Genomic DNA, 17,332 nt, shown 5'->3' with positions numbered 1-17,332 from the left:
ATTTTTATATTTTTACTATTTTTCGTTGTTTTTCTATAGACTAATTTATTATATTATTATTTATAGTGTTTTTATTTTTCGCCGATGACCGTTGGGGGGTGTAAGCGTAGGGGGTGCATCGACTTAAGTGCGGGGTGAAGATGACGAAGAAGGCTGTGTGGAAGTTGTCTTCACATATCCGTGCCTTGGCAGTAAGGCGGTAGGGGTTGCCTCGTCATGTTAGTTTAATCGGAAATAATTATCTAATATGAGATATCTATGTGACTGCCTGAGCATTATCATGCTCTCGGTGCTCACCCTTTTATGTATTACTCTATAGCTAGTAATAAAAGGGTTGTTAAAAAGAATCATTATATAAACATTTATATCTTTAGTGCTGCTATTGCTATAGATAGAAAGTATCAGTATAGGATACACGACGCCAAAGCCTCGTCACATTCGGATTCCACTTTCTGGCACAGCCGCTGTGGAGTTTGGCCCCCAAATCGCGGAGATTATGCATTACAACGGCCCAACAGTGTAAGGTAGCGGACTGCAGGCATCGAAGTGCCACCCGCTCCTCTTACCAGGCTGCCTCACCCCGCATCTATAGCTACATGTATATGTGTACTCTCCCCCATTTCTACTGCATTCCGTTACGAGTACGACTATGGCCGATCCGCTCAGCATTGCGTCGGGCATCGCCGGGTTGATAAGCCTGACCTTCGAGATCACCAAGCTGAGCTACGGCTACATATCCGACATTCGATCTGCCCACACCACACAAAAGCAATACCTGCAGGAAGTCTCGGCCTTGACAAACGTGCTCCTTCGTAGCGAAGAGGCGTTCCAGGCGCTTGAAGCTGAGGAGACATCGCCAAGTCGGCCTACGCACCTTTCCAAAGCCATCGTCGATGATTGTGCCAGGGAGCTTGACAACCTCCGGGCCGAGCTGGCTAAGCCCACACCGACTATATTCTGGCCCATCAAGGAGAAGTCACTAAGGAAACACATTGAAGAGCTCCAACGCTTCCGGAGCACCTTTTCGGTTTTTCTCACTGCCCAAACCCTCGCCACCGTGTCGGCGACGCATCGCGAGGTCACGCGGCTGTGCCAGCACCAGACTCAAAAAGACTTGCTGGACTGGATCGGAAACCCGACAGAAAGCTCAACGCCTACCCCGGCGCCCTTGCCAAGCACAGGAGGATGGCTCCTGCAGCACCTGATTGACAACCTCCAGGATGCTTCTTTGGCCGTTTTGCGTTACTTCTGTGATTTCCCCAGTCGGACAGCCCAGACGAAAGAAGGTATTTGGAAGAGCCTGTTAAGCCAGCTCATCAAGCAGGGGCGACCTCCGGTCCTTCAGGCTCTCGACACGTTCCGTTCGCGCCTGGGAACTACTCGAACAATATCGCTAATGGAGCTTTCCGATGCCCTATATGAAGCCTGCTCGATTCAGCAGGTCATCTTGGTTTTGGATGGGCCAGATGAGCTGGAGAGCCCCAAGGACATCAAGGCCATACTGCCTCCGTTCGTGAAAGCTCATTGCAGGATCTTGATGACCAGCCGAGATCTGCCAGAGATACGCGCCGCTCTGCCCATGGACTCGATACTGGAAATAGGCGCCGATTCGGATGATTTGAAGATTTACGTGAATTACCAGTTCCAAGAGCACGACATGGAGGATATACTGGTGGATCAGCCCGAGCTGGAGGCCGAGGTGATCAACAAAGCGAATGGAATGTACGATGCTCGTCAATCTGCGTCTCATGTGCTATTACATTGTGCTAATATGTGCCTAGATTCCTCCTGGGCAAGATTCTGGTGCATCATCTTTTGGAGTTGTCCACGGTCAAGGAGATGCGGAAGGAGATCCAGGCTTCCCCTGTTCTCCTCGAGGAGGCTTTCGAATCCAGCTTGAAACGCATCGATGCACAGTCCAAGTCTCACAGCGCTCTTGCCCGTCGTGTTATCAGCTGGGTTGCGGCAGCCGAACGGAAGCTGCTGATGTCGGAGTTAGTCCATGGCCTGGCGACGGAGGAGGAAAGCAATGTGATCGACAGCGAGAACTTGCCGTCGAAAAAGACCATTTTGAAAGTCTGTGGCGGTCTTGTGGTCCTGAGTCCTCAAGATCAAAGCATCTCTATGGTGCACACCAGCGTTTGGGTTTGGTTCCGCAACCGGGACCCGGCTCAAGCTCACGAAGATTTAGGTCGGGCCTGCTTAGATATCTGCCTCTCGAACCTTTATCCAAGGGACAAGCAAGTAACGCGGAGGAGATGGATGAGCGGATACGGACCCTGCCGTTCTTTCTATACGCAGCCAAGCATTGAAGAGCTCATATCTCACTTGAAGATGCCCCGTCGTCCGAAGCAGCAAAGAACGCCACATACGACCTTGTCGACACTCTGTTGGGCAGCGCGTCCCATGCAGCAGCCGCATTCCAGGCCGCAAACTACGGTGCAAACATAAAAGATATGACAACCAGAGAATCAAGCTTTGACTCGATGCCGTCCGGCCAAACCGCCATACACTTTGCAGCATTCTGGGACCTGCCGAGCCAGATTGGCAGCCTTCTGGGAAGGTCCTTCGACGTGAACGCCATGGGCTCGCAGAACTGGACACCCTTGTACTGGGCATGCTTCGCCCAAAGGGCCGATGCTTCCAGAGCCCTTGCTTTCGAAGGAGCTGAAATCGACGCGAAAGACTCGGTCGGCTGGACGCCCCTGTTCTGGGCCGCCCTGCGTGGCAAGACCGACATTTCCCAATTGCTCCTAGCGAACGGGGTCAATCATCAAGAGCGGGATAGGCATGGATGTACGGCGTTGAGATGGGCCACGGCAAGGTATCAGGAAAAGGTGGTGACCATGCTGCTCAAGCACCACTTGCGGAACCGGCATTCTGACCCGCAGAAGTCGATCCCAGGACCGCTCCGGGATCTGACCATGCAAGATGCCCTCCGATACGTTGCCAAGCATTATCATTTATCTCATCCCTTACAGGTTGTCCAGAGGATGGGAAAGCAAGTTGACGGAAACCCAGATGACCTATACACGGTGTTGGCGGACGGCAAGGCAGACATCAACAACTTATGGAGCGAAGGGCACTTCGACCCGCCCGTCGGTAACGTCTGGCGGACCCAGCGCAAGGGAGAGCACCGGGTCAACTTCGAAAGCTACATCTCCAATATCGAACGCTTCCACAGTCGCATGGCGGCGGACGACTGGCGCGCTGGGCTCTTACACCGAGCCATACGGGACGAAAACCTGCCAGCTATGCAGCTTCTGCTGGGCATGGGCGTCGACTTCAACAACGCCAAGTACACCAGAAGGCATCTCCACGCCGCCGCCGGTCGAAGCGATCCGCAATTCGCCGCGCTCCTTCTCGAGCACGGAGCCGACATTGAGGCCCGAGACCACGCCGGCATGACGCCGCTGCACCAAGCCGTCCTGAACGGGTTCGAGAAGACGGCCGGGATGTTGCTGTCCAAGGGGGCCGACGCCAATGCGCTCACCGAGCGGGCCCTCTGGAACTCGCCGGGCCAAAGGAAAGGACGCCATTGATGCTGGCCTTGGGCCTGCGTCACGCAGAGTCCAGCAACTACGACCAGATGGCCCTAATGACCCGTCTACTCCTCGACAATGGTGCGGGGATCCACGTTCGCAACGAACATGGAATTGGGGCGATTCATTACGCCGCGCAGACGCGAGATCCGGTGGTCATACAGCACATCTTCGAGACCGGCGGCGACAGCACGGCGCTGGACGGCCACGGCTGGACCACCATCCACCAATTCGTCTACTACTACGATGACAATTTTTTGCTGGATGACGAAGGCTCGCCCCTGCCCGGGTATGCTATCAAAGACGGACGAGAAATCCTGCACCGCGCGTGCGGCACGGAGTACCTCAGCCGCCTGTCCACGAACCGGAACCTCGACGGCCAAAAGGCTCGCGGCCCGATAAACTACTTGCGACGCCCTTCGTCTGACCCGGAGGAGAGGGTCGTGGCCAGTCCCAAGGCCATACTACAACACCTGGCCGCTGCAAGCGGTGGCCTGCCTGGACGCCAACTCGTACTTTGCAGACCCGCTCGATCGCCTCGCCGCCCGCGCCAACGGCATACCGGAGCTAGCACAACTCGCTCTGGGCCAAGGGGCTGGTCCGTATAAGCCCAACTCCGAAGGCCTCGATTCCCTCATGGTTGCGGCGTTGAACGATAACGTCAGTGTCTTGCGATGTTTGCTAATCTGTTCTCAAAAACAACCCAACGCCAGCCGCTGGACTCGGCATCTCAACCCCTCGGAAGACTGGGTGGGGGCAGACGACGTGGTAGCCATGGCCCAGGTCAGCAAGGCTATACACAAATCTTTATTACCCCAAGGAGCTTCACGCATCGCCGACGGGAACACCCCGGGCCACACAACTCATACTATCGACGGACTACTATTCCAAGCCATCCACAATGGTAGTAGCAGATTTGCCCAGGCCATGCTCCAGGAACACGAGGATCTGAGCATTGTGGACGAGCACGGCCGCCACCTCACGCAAGCCGCGGTCATCGGAGTCCACGCCGCTATACTCGACGCCTTGGTCCTCGGTGGTGCCGATGTGCACGTCCTCGATGACGACAAAACGCAACCTGCTACCCCTCGCCGCGGAACACGGCCAAGCCCAAGCCCTCGCCCTCCTCCTCTCCCACGGACTGAACCCCGGGGCCGTCGACGACTGCGGCTTCCTGCCGCTCCACTGGGCCACTTGCGGAACCAGGCCGGAAGAGGCAACCCGCGTCCTGCTCCGAGTGCACCCCGAGGGCGTCCTGGCCCAGATCCGCGCCGTTCCCGCGTCCCTGAAGTTCCATTTCCTAAGACACAACCGCCATCTGGATCCGGACCGCGAAGGCGGCTGGGCGCTCACGCCGCTCCATGTCGCTGCCATGCTCGGCCGTCTCGACACGGTGCGCACGAGGTGGTGCGGGACAAGGACGGCGTGCGCGGGCGGAATGGTACGGGGGTGACGGCGTTGCATGCCGCCTTGGGCACTAGGCCTCTGTCGCGGACGGCGCGGGAGATGGCCGAGTTGCTGGTTGCCCGGGGTGCGGGTGTGGCGGGCGTGGCGGATCATTTCACTGTCTGGGATGTCGTACAGTTCGAGGAGTCCCCCGGGACTGTGGGATCGGTTGCGAGCCGGCATGGGCGTGGGGCCAGACGGGAGCGAGTGAGTCACCACGTAAACCACATTGGAGTGAGTATGAAAAGGAAAAAGATATATATAACAATATGAGTAAGCTCTGCCTTGCGACAGGAACAGCCGCGTGCTATATATATGCTGCGAAGATCTAATCTATCCTTTTCGCCTAAGCCCATCCGGCCACGATGCCGCCCCGACTCTAATTATGTATACAAGCAACGAGAGCAAAAGAAAAGGAAGGTGGGGAATGAATGGAAAGGAGGAATTAGAACGTAGACGATCCCATTCCTCCCCGTAAGATTTGATAATGAATGGCGACAGTGATCGCTTGCCCTCCCCCCACTCCCCCTTAATACCAAGTAGGGCTGTTGGGCCAGTGCCGGAGCATGGTGTCGACCGCCTGCGCCCACTCGTACTCGAAGCACTGCGCGAGCTGCTCGGCCTCCTCCTCGGTGGGCGAGCGGTCCTGCCACATCTCCTTGCGCCAGGACTCGGACGAGGCGTAGAACCGGATCAGGTCGCTGCGGGTTTTTCCATGTTTTCTCATCAGTAATCTGCCATCACACGGGTCATACTAGCCATATTTGCGAGACGAAAAAAAAAGGGAAAAGAAAAAGAAAAACGAAAAGTCAAGTAAGCGAAATGAGAAGGAACTTACTCCTCCTGCATCTTCACCAAACACAACCAAGCCAGATTCCAGCTCCGGTTGCTCTCCGGGTCCGCCAGCACGCGCCGGCGGGCCTCGCTGACCAGTTCCGCGCAGAAGGGGTAGTTGCGGCTCAGCCCCCGCAGCTCGGTCAGGAACTGGCCGCTCGTGGTGACGTAGTAGGTCCAGGCCTGCGTCATGGGCGCCTGGAAGGCGCGCGAGTCCTCCTCGTTCTCGCACGCGGCCGCGGCGCGCTCGATGCGGCAGAGCTCCGTCAGGGTGTTGACGCGGTGGGTCTCGAGGGCGTCGATTTGCTGCTGGATGGAGGACTGGGGACGGGGGGCAGGGCAAGGGGCGGATGGTTAGTTACATGTAGTCGATGGAATGAAAGGTGGGGAGAGAGATGAGGTCTTGGTTGTGGGTAGTGGGAGATCACTGGCGTGGGGAGATACTACGTGGACTCAGTACGTACGTGTGACGGCCTGGACTTCTTGCTGCCGCGACTGCTGTGATGGTGACTTCGAGACATACTGACTGAGGCGGGATGGAAATCGGACGATGAGTAGCAACTGCAATATAGTATAGGACTTAGTATAAATACCGGGGCAGATACCTCGGGGGCATCCGTTACCTTTATGAATATATCCGCAACCCGTATGAGCAGTACTCGTGTTCCTCGTTTTTGTTTTTTTCGGTCGTAGATAGTCGTTCTCTCCTATCCGCTTGTATCGGCTGGTCTATGCAAATCGTTGTCGTTGATCTGGAACGTAACTTTGCTTGGTTGCGAGGTGGTTGAGGGACCTTCCGTAGTCATGGACATTCGAGATACTTATATTTCCTTTTGGTGATTTTCTGAAGGCGAGTGACTTTCATGTCAACAGCAGGCAGGGACACTCTCCACCCCTAAATGCCCTCCGTCGACGATCCACATGGAGCTCGTGACTGACTGAGCATATCCAAATCCTGACTGTGCTTCTTCGTCCTGAGGCCCCACAGGTTCATAGTTGAGGCTTTATGTTGTCTTTGTTGCTATCTGGTTAGATGACGAGTAGGTGCAGTTCCACGTCGGTATACCCCGACAATAAAGGTATGTGAGTGACATCTGCCGGCTATGCAATGTGCAAGAGTGATGCAGGGACGAAATAAAGAAGGAAAGAAACCCGGGATCTCCGTCGACAGTTAGATAATCAGGGTTGTAATAACCGGCAGCTGGTAGAGAGAAGATTACGAGAGCATGGTGTCTATCTCAGAATGTCCACTATAGAGGTCGTGTTCCAGGGTAAGTAAGTATGCAGCCGAGCACCGGGCCCCCCAACTGGCCGAGAAGTCTCTTGCCGCACTCGCTAACGGGTGGGAGGCTAAGTATGGGATTGTACCGAGAACGGGGAGATCTGGCCATGTCTGGCAGGGCTGCATTGGGTGTTGCTTTAACATCCCGTCGCGGCAGCGGGGAATAAACGAGCTTCAATGGTCGTTCAATGGTCCGGTCGCGATGGCTGGGGCTGGGGCTGGGGCTGATGTAGGATGACGAGGATGACAACATTGAAAACGGACTGATGATGCTAGATGCTTAAATAGATGACCTAGACAAAACCCGGGAGCGACGAGCCCTGTTCGCATTGTGCAAGCTAGCCAGATTGGATCACGAGAAAGAAAAGAAAAAAAAAAAAAAGAAAAATACCATTGCTTCTCGAAGAATGCTGGAACATCCGACGAGAACCATTTGATTGGCTGGTATGCAAGCCTGTTTAACGGTTGCTTACAGAACATGGAGCTTATTTTAGGATATATGTCAGTCGAGAAGGGTTCGGTAATGCTGCAGTCCAGGAGACCAGGGCCATGGTAAGCGACCTCGTACAAGGCCGATATAGTAGCCGATCCCAGATTCGGGGGGTGTGGTGTCAAAAACCCTGGTCGCTGGCCAAATTGCCGACCCCCATTGGTGGCTGTTTTCTCGGTCACACTGCCTGCTTTGCTGACTGGACATGCCCCGAAAGTGCAAAGACGGTTTCCTAAACTCGAGTATTCTTCGTTCGTCTTGGACAGCGCGCAGCAGAGGAGTGGCCTGTAGTGGACCGAGCCAATGAGCAATTCGTGCGGTAATAGTAATACTGTAATTAGAACTGGCGACAGGACCAACACGAAACGGAGCAGGCTGCGATGACTTCGTGACGCACTCTCTGGTCCGTTCGAGTGGGAATCGGCGAATAGCCGCGAAGATGCCGCTCGCGCTGTCCGGCCTGCGCTGCACTGATTCCAAATCGCCGGGATGTTCCTGCCGAGGCGAGGCGGTATGCGATGGTGGTGCATGCTCGAATGAAATGACTAACCGACTGCTGCTTTCTCAATGCCCTCGAGATTCCAGTCCAGAAGCCGAGTGGATTGGTTACGTACTGGACAACTCGCGGTTTGTCATCCGGAGAACACCTGCCCGGGGAGCAAATCGGCATTTGAATGCCATTCGGGATTGGGGTGCGCGTGCCCAAGCAGTTCGACCTGCAGGCATGATTGAGTCACCGAATCACCGGGTCGCCGTCCTTGCGTTGCAGACTTGAATCTGTGCCAGATCGACACCCGCCGATTCCAAAGCGACGCATTATGAATCCTTACGGAAGCCCCCGGGCGCACCGACGATGATTAAACTGCTTCGTCCGGGCAGGACAGGCAGGACCTCAGCGATTACCGAGCTTGTGGTCTGCCGAAGCCAATTGCCGTGAGCAACGGGCACATACCGCCCCAGATAAGTCATATTCGGATCAGTTGCATTCTTACCTACTCTATTCACCTGAATCGGAAAATGACTGTGGCTGCGAAAGAGTCCGACAGCCGTTGCGCCAATGCTTGTTTGGCACTCTTTCTAGGCTGTACGCGGGTCGCCGAGTTCCTACGCACCCACATACCCGGAACTCCGGCCACCGAAATAATTGGACACTTCGAATTGCTCACCGGGCTCTTGCCACTGAAGAGAACGGGTCCTGATCCAATACATGCACTCAGCCCATATATTCTGCTGATTTTTTGCCAGCGGTACACCTGGACCAGCCCAGGTGCATGACATGCCAGAGCCCAGTCCGGTAAGAACTCTCTCTCGTGATCCCAACGCGACAGTAAGCAATGCGCCGCAGAACCGCCGCGGGAGCAACCCGGAGATAACACCAATCCCCGGGATTTCCACCCACTCAGCTTGAACCCACCATCTCTCTCTCTCTCTCTCTCTCTCTGTCAGATTCAGCTATGACGTAGGTGAAAGCCTCGTAGGGCTGCCCGCGTGCTATCCAGCCTTACTCACCTAGACTAGAGGCCTAGCTGTGACCCCTTTATCGTGACCTCCAAACCTCGTACCCAGCATCCGCTTCGTCGATTAGCTCCTAGTCTCTTCCCAGCACGCAATTGGGATCTCGCTTGCTGATGTTCGTAACCATATTTTTAGAAGTCACATCGCCATCTTCGATATAGGTATCGGTCGATCGATCCTCCATCGTGTTCGCATCACCGCTACACATCTGGCGCTCAGTAAGCAACACTCGTCCGCCATGAGAAACAGACCAAAATACAAGAACATATCCAGCCAGTCAATAATGAGACAAGTATAGACGTATGCAGATATTCTCTTATTCTCTAGATAATCCTCGATTTCTTCGAGTCCTGTAATTATGTAATACATACATCTCTCTCTCTCTCGTGTGTGTGTGTGTGTGTTCTAAATCAGTACCCATAGCGGGTGTCAGATCTTCCTTCCATAGGGCGGCTGACATGGCCAATGGCGTCGCCAGAAACCATTCAGCTGGCGGCTTGCTTTCTGTCCCTTGCTGCGTAATCCAAGACCTGCACTCTCGAGCTGAAGGACAATAGCCTGTCACAAGGTCTGCCCGAACACCCAGGCAGTTCCCCAGTACCGCCGCCAAAACAGCCGCGCGCGCATCTCTTTCTAGCGGAAGTGCGGATGTCATCCTCGCATCTCGCAGCGGCGTGACTCTATCCCAACGACAAATCCTCCCTCTGCAATGGTGATGATGATGATGATAATCATAATAGCGGCAATAATGGTAATAAGTTTCATGTCACTGCGCGTGACTCAACCTCCACGCATTTCATTGCGCAGCGGCGGCCTCCTCGTCAGCTTCCTCCTCCTCTTCCCCGTCCTCGAACCCGTCATCCGTGCTCTCCAGGCCGTGCGCGCGAATGCCATAGCTGGCGGCCCAGCCGACGAGGGCGAACCCACCGAACAGGCCCCACGCGAGCAGCTCGCCCTTGCCTTCTACGCGCATCGAGAGGGTGAACAGGCTTCCACTCACGAACGGGCCGAAGCTCCTCCCGGCGGCCGAGAGCGTCTGGGCAATGCCGTTCAGGGTTCCCAGGCTCGAGTGTGACGGGGCTGAATTCGTGATCTGTGATTTATCAGAATTAGCATCATCGTCGTCAAGTAGCGGAATGGTGGATATGTTGTACGCGCAACACTCAGGAGGGTACTTACTAATAGCATAACACTCGACAGCCCGCCCACGGCGCAAATATTCTTGATCACCAAAATGGCCCCCATCTCCGCATAGAGCCAGAGCTTGCCGCTCGCCGAGTCCTTGTACCCGATAAAGGGCATCAGCGCCATGCTGACGGCCAAGCCCAGCAGCGACCCGCGGTACGTGCCCAAGTTTCCCAGCCGGGCCTTTAGCGGCGGGAACAGGATCAGCTGGAACAGGATCGTGAAGATGCCGGCGACGGAGAGCGAGACGCCAATGACATCGGACTGCAGGCCTCGGCCGGTCGGCGGGTCCGCGGCCGCGTAGATGGGATACAGGCTGCTGAACGAGATGTTGGACACCTGGAAGATGAGGTAGGTGAGCAGGACCAGGACGGTGGTTCGGTTCATGATCTCCTTCCAAGTCTCGGGGTCCGACGGGTCCTTGTGGTCGTTTTCGCTTTCGTCTTCCTCGATGGTCGGCGCGAGCAACCTATCCTCCTCAGACGAGTCGGCATCGTCAACCGGCTTCTTCGCGCCGCCCTTCCCCTTCTTGAAGAAGCTGGTGAACCACTCGAATCGTTCCGACCATTCCATCGAGCCATCCTGATCCTCCAGCGTCTCCTCGTACCATATGGCGAGCACGGCCACGCTCAGCGCCAAGAGCGCGGCGCCTAGAATGTTGGGACCCAAGAAGGGGTACTGGTCCTCCGCCACCGCGCCGACCAGCAGCCCGCCCAGCGCCGGGCCCGTGATGCTGCCCAGGCTGTAGACGACGGGGAGCCAGGTGAAGGCCTTGCTCTGGTTGCTCCGGTCCGTCAGCTCGCCCAGGCAGGTCGGCACCACCGCCGCGTTGCCGTTGAGCAGGCCCATGGCCACGTGCACGACCATGACGTGCCAGTACTGCGTGCAGAAGCCGAACATGGCGAAGCAGATGCAGAGGAAGGACGTGCCGAGCAGCATGACGGGCTTGCGGCCGATGATGTCGGACAGGTAGCCCCAGAAGAGGTTGGTCGTCAGCTGCGCGAGCGCGAACGCCGAGGCGAGCAATCCCACATAGAGGCCGACCTTGGACTCGTCGCCCTCGGCGAGGAAGGCCTTGACCATGGTGGGCAGGTACGGCGAGATGGAGTTGAGGGCCGTCTGCTCCGACAAGGACAGCAGCGCCAGCAGCGCGAGCTGCCGCCACGGCAGCGGCGTCGGCTCGTGCTCGTCGCCGTCTTCCGAGCCGCCGTCATCCGACGAGGCACCGCCCGACGGCTGGTGACCGGGGGTCTTGGGGGGGCGGCGTCGGGAAGGTCTGGTAGTGGTGGTGCTGCGTCGACAGCCGGCGCAGCCCGCGGCCGCGGGGGTTGAGGACTGGCGGGGGCGAGCCCGCGCGGAACGAGCCCGTCGAGGTCAGTCGGTTCGGTCGTAGGCGGGCGGGTGGCCGGGGGCGCCGGTCGCTTCTGTCGTCGTGACGCGCCGCGACGTGTCGGCGGAGGCTGCTGCGGCCGCCGCCTGTCCTGTGTGCACCATGCTCTCTCTCTTTCTCTCTGTATGTCTCGGTATGTCTATTTTTCTTTTCTCTCTCACGTCTCACTCGCTAGCCGCTAGCCGTGTTTCTGAATAGTCGCCACGGGAAGATTGTGTCGTACGGAGCGGGCGTTTTTGTCGGTTCGCGCAGGGCAGCGAAAAAAAAAGGGTTTGGCAAAGTCGGGAAGAGTGCCTCGGGGCTCGTGTCGCTCCCGTTCGTTCGATCGATCGCCGGGTTTCGCAATGGCAGGGGAGGCTCGGGGTATTTATCCGACTGCTGGCGAATGACGTAGGGCGAGGATGGGAAGGAGCAGGAGCAGGCCCCGATGGATGGGTCGGGCGCCTTTGTAATACAAAGGCACTAGAGAAGGTTCTGGGGTATCATGGGCGGATCGATACAGGATTGTCACAGCATTAGGTATTCATCGTCGGTGAAAGGATCGATTCAGTCAGTCATAGCTTGAAAGACAGAGACAGCAAGTAGCAAGTAGGAAGGAGGTTATCAAACAAAGCTCAATTGAGGTTGCAGGTTGCAGGTGACATGAAGGGAGCATGCATGTGTAGGTCGGCAAGTAGGGATTTTTAAGTGACGCAAAATTTCGGTATTGGTTTTTCTGTCAGTAGACGGACTGATCGAACAAGGACATGGGGAAAAGCTGCAGGCGGACAGGCTGGGGATGGAATGATTCCATCCAGGCGTCGGACTGCACTAGAAAAGACTGTTAAGGTTAGGCAGCCCAGCCCATTCGCTACCGGACTAAGAAAACCGTTCGCCGTAGTGGACGTAGTGGCATTTGCACTGCTCCCAGCATCAATGATTTCAATCATTCGTCCCCCCCTCACGGGCCTCACAGGCTCACTTGCGCGGCTTTGCTTCACCTGCAGATAGCGGGGTCCGCCCAGGAAGAGCCTGGCACAAGTGGCTGGGCGTGTCCAGGAACATGCATCTAGTCGATCGGGGATCTGGATGGCGCCGGAACTTTCTCTCCTGCGCCAACTGCATCCTCCATTGGAGCGTATGTAGATGTCACACTTACATCCTGCATGGCAGCCGAGCCGAGGCAGCATTCGCAGTTGTATATTTCATGAGTCTTGCAGTCTTCGTGCAAGAGGTACAAGTAATCTCCAACCACGGGTTGAACATCTTTGAACACCAGCAGATTTCCTGACAGAAAGCACACATGGTAGAATCAAATTACAGTGATTATGATCAAACATGTAATATCTTCGAGTCACCATGGCATTTGCTCCGCTCAATGGATTCATAGCTCGATACGAGAGCCAATATTTGCTCACAACAGAGGACTCGTGACTCCTTGGCATTGGCTATTTTCATCATTGAGCAAGCTGACAATTGTCCTGAATGCCAAATGCTGCACATCTTGAACTCACAGGTTCTTATATCACATGTTCTTCATGATGTTGTAATAATGCGATATGCAAACTGGAATTATACCCCAAATCAGCCATGTTGTTTCATAGACCTGTTCCATTCGCCATTACGCCAAGCCTCTGCCTGTCTCTTGTTCTATTGTATATCATATCTCTCTCCCCATGCACTCGTAGACAATACTTCTAACCACCCCAACCGTTCTACCACGTAATCTTAACCGGCAAATCCCTCGAGCTGCGCCCAACATGGAACGTATACGACCCCATCGTGACCATGGCCCAGTTCTGCGCCTGCACGTCCCAGTAGCTCAGATCCCGCCGCGTCAGGTTGAACGTCACCGTCTGCGTCTGGTTCATCTGCAGCATCGTCTTCTCGAACCCGCGCAGCACCTTGTAGGGAAACACCACGCTGTTCAGCACCGCCTGCGGGTACGCCATGTACAGCTGCGTCACCACCTGGCCCGCCCGCGCCCCCGTGTTGGTCACGTTGACCGACACCGTCGCGTACGTCTCCCACAGGTCCGGGTTGCCGCCCTCGTCCCCGCCCGCGCCCGACAGCGGCTGCTGCACGTCGTACCCGTCCGGGTAGGGGTACTGGTGCGTCACGATGTCCTCGATGTCCTCGATGTAGGGGTACACGTACTTCTCCAGCTTGCGGAAGCCCTCGGGGAACAGCACTTCGTCCTCCTCGGGGATCTTGCTGTCGTACTCGGGCGGCATCGCGAAGTCCTTGGGCCGGTCCGCCGGGTACTGGCTCTTGGGCTTGATCACCTTGAGGTCGAGCGGCGAGAAGTTGAAGGTCGTGTACGATAGGCCGAAACCAAACTCGAATCGGGGCTCAATGCTGTACTTGTCGAAGTGACGGTAGTCCACAAACAAACCCTCCTTGAAGTCTTGCTGGGGCACCACTCCGTTGGGGAGATACATCACCTGGGCACCTTCGCCGTAGTCTGCCAAGGACTTGCCAATGGTCCAAGGAAGATGGCCACTGGGACTGATGTGGCCCAGAATCACATCGGCCAGCGCGTTTCCAGACTCTTGGCCTGGTAGGTTGGCCAAGACGACAGCCTTGACGTTGGGGTGCTCGATCCACTTTTCCATGATGACGGGGCCGACGGTGTGGATGACAACAAGAACCTCGCCCTTGCCGCCGCCACAGTCCTTAGCAACAGCCAGAATCAGATCATCGCCGCCCTTCTGCAGGAACAGATCGGGACGATCACCCCTAACGCCGTCACTCGAGATAAATCCCTCACCTCCATCGGCATTGGCGAAGACGATGCAGATATCGCGGCTGGTAAGGTCCTCCGGTTTGGGAATGTCGTTGGTGAGATGGGTCGTCAGGTCGACCTCATCCTTGTTCTTCCACTCGTCGGCCAACTTTTCCACGGGAGTAATCAGGTACGGGAACTCGACTGCGCCGGAACCCCACCCCGAAGCCAAGGTACCCTGGTTGCAGCCGCGATCCTTGCACGCATTGGGGCCCTTGCCTGGTCCGGCATCCTCGCCAAAGATGCCAATCTTGGCTTTTCCCGCATGCTTCTTGCTGAGTCGCATCTTGCGTCGTCTCATGTCGGTGTTGCCGTGGTGGTCCATCGGAAGCATGTTCTCGTTCTTCAGCAGAACGGTTCCTTCGGCGCCGATTCTGCGAGCCAATACTGAGTGATTACCCATGACATTGACGTACTCGTTGACTCGGACCTTCTCTTGCTCTGAGGGACTACCGGGGGCTTCGACGCCGTATTCGTCGTTGGTCCACGAGGAGAAATTGGGACCTTCGGGGTCGAATTTCTCCTTGTCGTCTTGGCCCATTTGATACCAAGCAGCAACAATTCGAGTGACCATGTCGTTGATTCGCTCCAGGGGAACGGAACCGTTCATGACAGACTTGGTGAGTTCGGAGCCCCACAAGCTCTTGCCGTCGGCCCAGAAGAGTCCGTCGCCCGGCATAGTCATATCGAGACCCGCCAGGGCAGTCGAAACGCCAGCCCGCTGAGCCAACCAATCGCTCATGACGAAGCCCTGGAAGCCCATCTCGTCCTTGAGGATGCCGTTCAGCAACTTGGAGTTGCCGCAGGCGTAGCTGTTGTTGACCTGGTTATAGCTGCACATGACGCTCGCGACACCGGCCTTGACGGCGTCGCCAAACGGCCACATGTACAGCTCGTGCAGCGTGCGGTCGTCGATGTTGGAGCTGATGGCGTTGGGCAGGCCCCACTCCCAGGGCTGGCGGAAGTGCTCCTGCTCGTTGGCGACCAGGTGCTTGATGGTGGCCATGACGCCCTCGTCCTGGATTCCCTTGATCGACTGGAAGGCCGCGACACCCTGCAGGTACGGGTCGGCGCCGAAGCCCTCCCAATTTCGGCCGCCGGCCGGCATGCGTCCCAAAGGTCCGATGCAGGGGCCCAGAATAGCGTTGATGCCCTTCTTGCGTGCCTCGACGGCATGGGCATTGCCCCACTTGTACATGAGGTCCTTGTTCCACGTCGCGCCGACCGTGATACCGGCCGGGAACGCCGTGGCATTATCTGCGAATCGGATACCCAGAGGACCGTCCTGGAGTGCTAACGAAGGGAAGCCCACGTTGGTAGCCGGGCCTGTGTTGCCCACGGCGGGGCCCATGGACCAGCCGGTTCCGGTAGTAATATTGACTTTTTCGGGCAGTGTCATCTTGCTGACCATCTCGCTGGCCTTGCGGTAGCTCTCGGCCCAGCTCCGCGCTATGCCGCCCTTGGGCGTGGGATACCACGGCGGCGAGAGGCCGTCCGGCGGGGCGCCCTTGAACTTGTTGAATGCGAAAAAGCCGCCAGCTCCCAAGCCGATGAATATGAGACCGATCACGGCCAAGCAGCTGAAGAGGCAAGGCCTCGAGCGGCCACAGCAGCAGCTACAGAAGACCCGCGCGCAGCAGTTGCGCCGCCTAGCTCGCAAGGCCAGGGCCTGCTCATTCTTGGGGCCTGTGAGGGGGGTCTGACTGGAGGAACTCGGTCGCGTCAATGTCGGAGTCGTGGTCGAGCGAGGAGCGGGCGTCGAAGGATTTTCGATCGTCGAACGAGCGTCGGCCGTCGAACGAGCGGCGGAGGGGCTCCGAGTCCTCCTTGGGCCGAGGGCTCAGGAGGCCCTCTTTGCTGCCGTCCATGATGGGTGGACTCGAGTTTTATAGGGTGAGTATATTATAGATTCACTGGGATTCCATCTGAAGCTTCAAAGTCAGTGAATTTGTGGATTAACCAGCCGCAGGCCTGGACAGTAAATGTTCTTAGTACTTACCAATGTCCCAGATTAAGCTTCCCGGATTGTGCTTCGAGTCGGAAGAGGATAATAGTGCACCGTCTAGGCGTAAGAGCGAATAGAAGGTGGTGAAATGGTTGTACAGGTTCGTTGGATGATTGAAGTTTTGTCGAAGTCCCAGATCAAGACAAGACTATCGGACTTTAGAGCTGGCACGTCATAACATAACACAGCGGCGCATGCTTCAATGGAGAAAAAGCGCTTGCCAGCAAACGGTGGATGCAAAGACGAAGCACAAGAGCGGGATGTTGAAGACGATGCAAAAGGGAGAAAAGAAAACCAAAATCAAATAACTAAAGTCTTGGGAGTGTCAGCATTGATGAGGCGAAATGGCCATTGGTGCGACGAAGGAAACAAATCGGTTGAAACGTTCCAGCCCGGTCTTGCATCCAGATTGAGACGAGGATGACCGCATCTTGAAACTCCAGATGGCGCTTGGCATCCCGCATTGGCGACTGCTGGTGACTGCTGGTGCCCACTGCCGTCCAAGCTCCAGCGAGCTCCAGTGGCTGCCGGAGCTCTGCCATTGGTCTTGGGCCCTGTCCAGTACTGTCGGCCCTGCATTGACCCCGTCTGTTAGGTCTCTTCAGGGGCGTTTAGTGTGTTATCCCTGGCCAGCTAGCAACCTCACAACGCTAGAACAACCTTAATAGGCCTAACCGCCCCCGTTCAGGACATCGCGCCGTATCATCGTGGGCATCCACCGTCACATGGAAGCTACTCTGGTTCGGTGATTACTGGCCTCACCAAGATGCAACGAGCTCTGGCTCTGGCTAACCGATGCAGAAAAAGATAGTTCCAAGGGTCGCAAAGACCAAAGACAATTGTGGGTGACAGGGAGAGTCCAAGCGATCTGGAGAAGAT

The 17,332-nt window shown here is 56.3% G+C and overlaps 6 protein-coding genes across 6 annotated transcripts; 2 read left to right on the top strand and 4 right to left on the bottom strand.

Annotated features, from left to right (window-relative positions):
• Window positions 1-649: 649 nt before the first annotated feature.
• PG986_003642 (uncharacterized protein) lies at window positions 650-3,542 on the top strand (the record flags this gene model as incomplete). Its single annotated transcript, XM_066839864.1, has 3 exons — window positions 650-1,722; window positions 1,782-2,191; window positions 2,335-3,542. The coding sequence occupies 3 exons, from the start codon at window positions 650-652 to the stop codon at window positions 3,540-3,542; spliced, it is 2,691 nt and encodes an 896-aa protein (XP_066704928.1).
• A 56-nt stretch (window positions 3,543-3,598) lies between these two features.
• PG986_003641 (uncharacterized protein) lies at window positions 3,599-4,150 on the top strand (the record flags this gene model as incomplete). The annotated part of the gene is made up of 1 exon (XM_066839863.1): window positions 3,599-4,150. The coding sequence occupies one exon, from the start codon at window positions 3,599-3,601 to the stop codon at window positions 4,148-4,150; it is 552 nt and encodes a 183-aa protein (XP_066704927.1).
• Window positions 4,151-4,424: 274 nt separating this feature from the next.
• On the bottom strand, window positions 4,425-5,171 carry PG986_003640 (uncharacterized protein; the record flags this gene model as incomplete). Its single annotated transcript, XM_066839862.1, has 1 exon — window positions 4,425-5,171. The coding sequence occupies one exon, from the start codon at window positions 5,169-5,171 to the stop codon at window positions 4,425-4,427; it is 747 nt and encodes a 248-aa protein (XP_066704926.1).
• Window positions 5,172-5,517: 346 nt separating this feature from the next.
• On the bottom strand, window positions 5,518-6,343 carry PG986_003639 (uncharacterized protein; the record flags this gene model as incomplete). Its single annotated transcript, XM_066839861.1, has 3 exons — window positions 5,518-5,722; window positions 5,827-6,143; window positions 6,287-6,343. The coding sequence occupies 3 exons, from the start codon at window positions 6,341-6,343 to the stop codon at window positions 5,518-5,520; spliced, it is 579 nt and encodes a 192-aa protein (XP_066704925.1).
• Window positions 6,344-9,905: 3,562 nt separating this feature from the next.
• Window positions 9,906-11,788, bottom strand: PG986_003638 (uncharacterized protein; the record flags this gene model as incomplete). Its single annotated transcript, XM_066839860.1, has 3 exons — window positions 9,906-10,202; window positions 10,289-11,629; window positions 11,732-11,788. The coding sequence occupies 3 exons, from the start codon at window positions 11,786-11,788 to the stop codon at window positions 9,906-9,908; spliced, it is 1,695 nt and encodes a 564-aa protein (XP_066704924.1).
• A 1,590-nt stretch (window positions 11,789-13,378) lies between these two features.
• Window positions 13,379-16,316, bottom strand: PG986_003637 (glycosyl hydrolase family 3 N terminal domain-containing protein; the record flags this gene model as incomplete). The annotated part of the gene is given in 2 exon segments (XM_066839859.1): window positions 13,379-16,151; window positions 16,162-16,316. The coding sequence occupies 2 exon segments, from the start codon at window positions 16,314-16,316 to the stop codon at window positions 13,379-13,381; spliced, it is 2,928 nt and encodes a 975-aa protein (XP_066704923.1).
• Window positions 16,317-17,332: the final 1,016 nt, after the last annotated feature.

This window comes from Apiospora aurea, assembly GCF_038362705.1.
Source record: "Apiospora aurea strain CBS 24483 chromosome Unknown utg000002l_segment0_segment0, whole genome shotgun sequence".
Classification (NCBI taxonomy): Eukaryota; Fungi; Ascomycota; class Sordariomycetes; order Amphisphaeriales; family Apiosporaceae; genus Apiospora; species Apiospora aurea.
The sequence above is the reverse complement of the archived record's forward strand: the minus strand, read 5'-3'. Positions and strand labels throughout refer to the sequence as shown.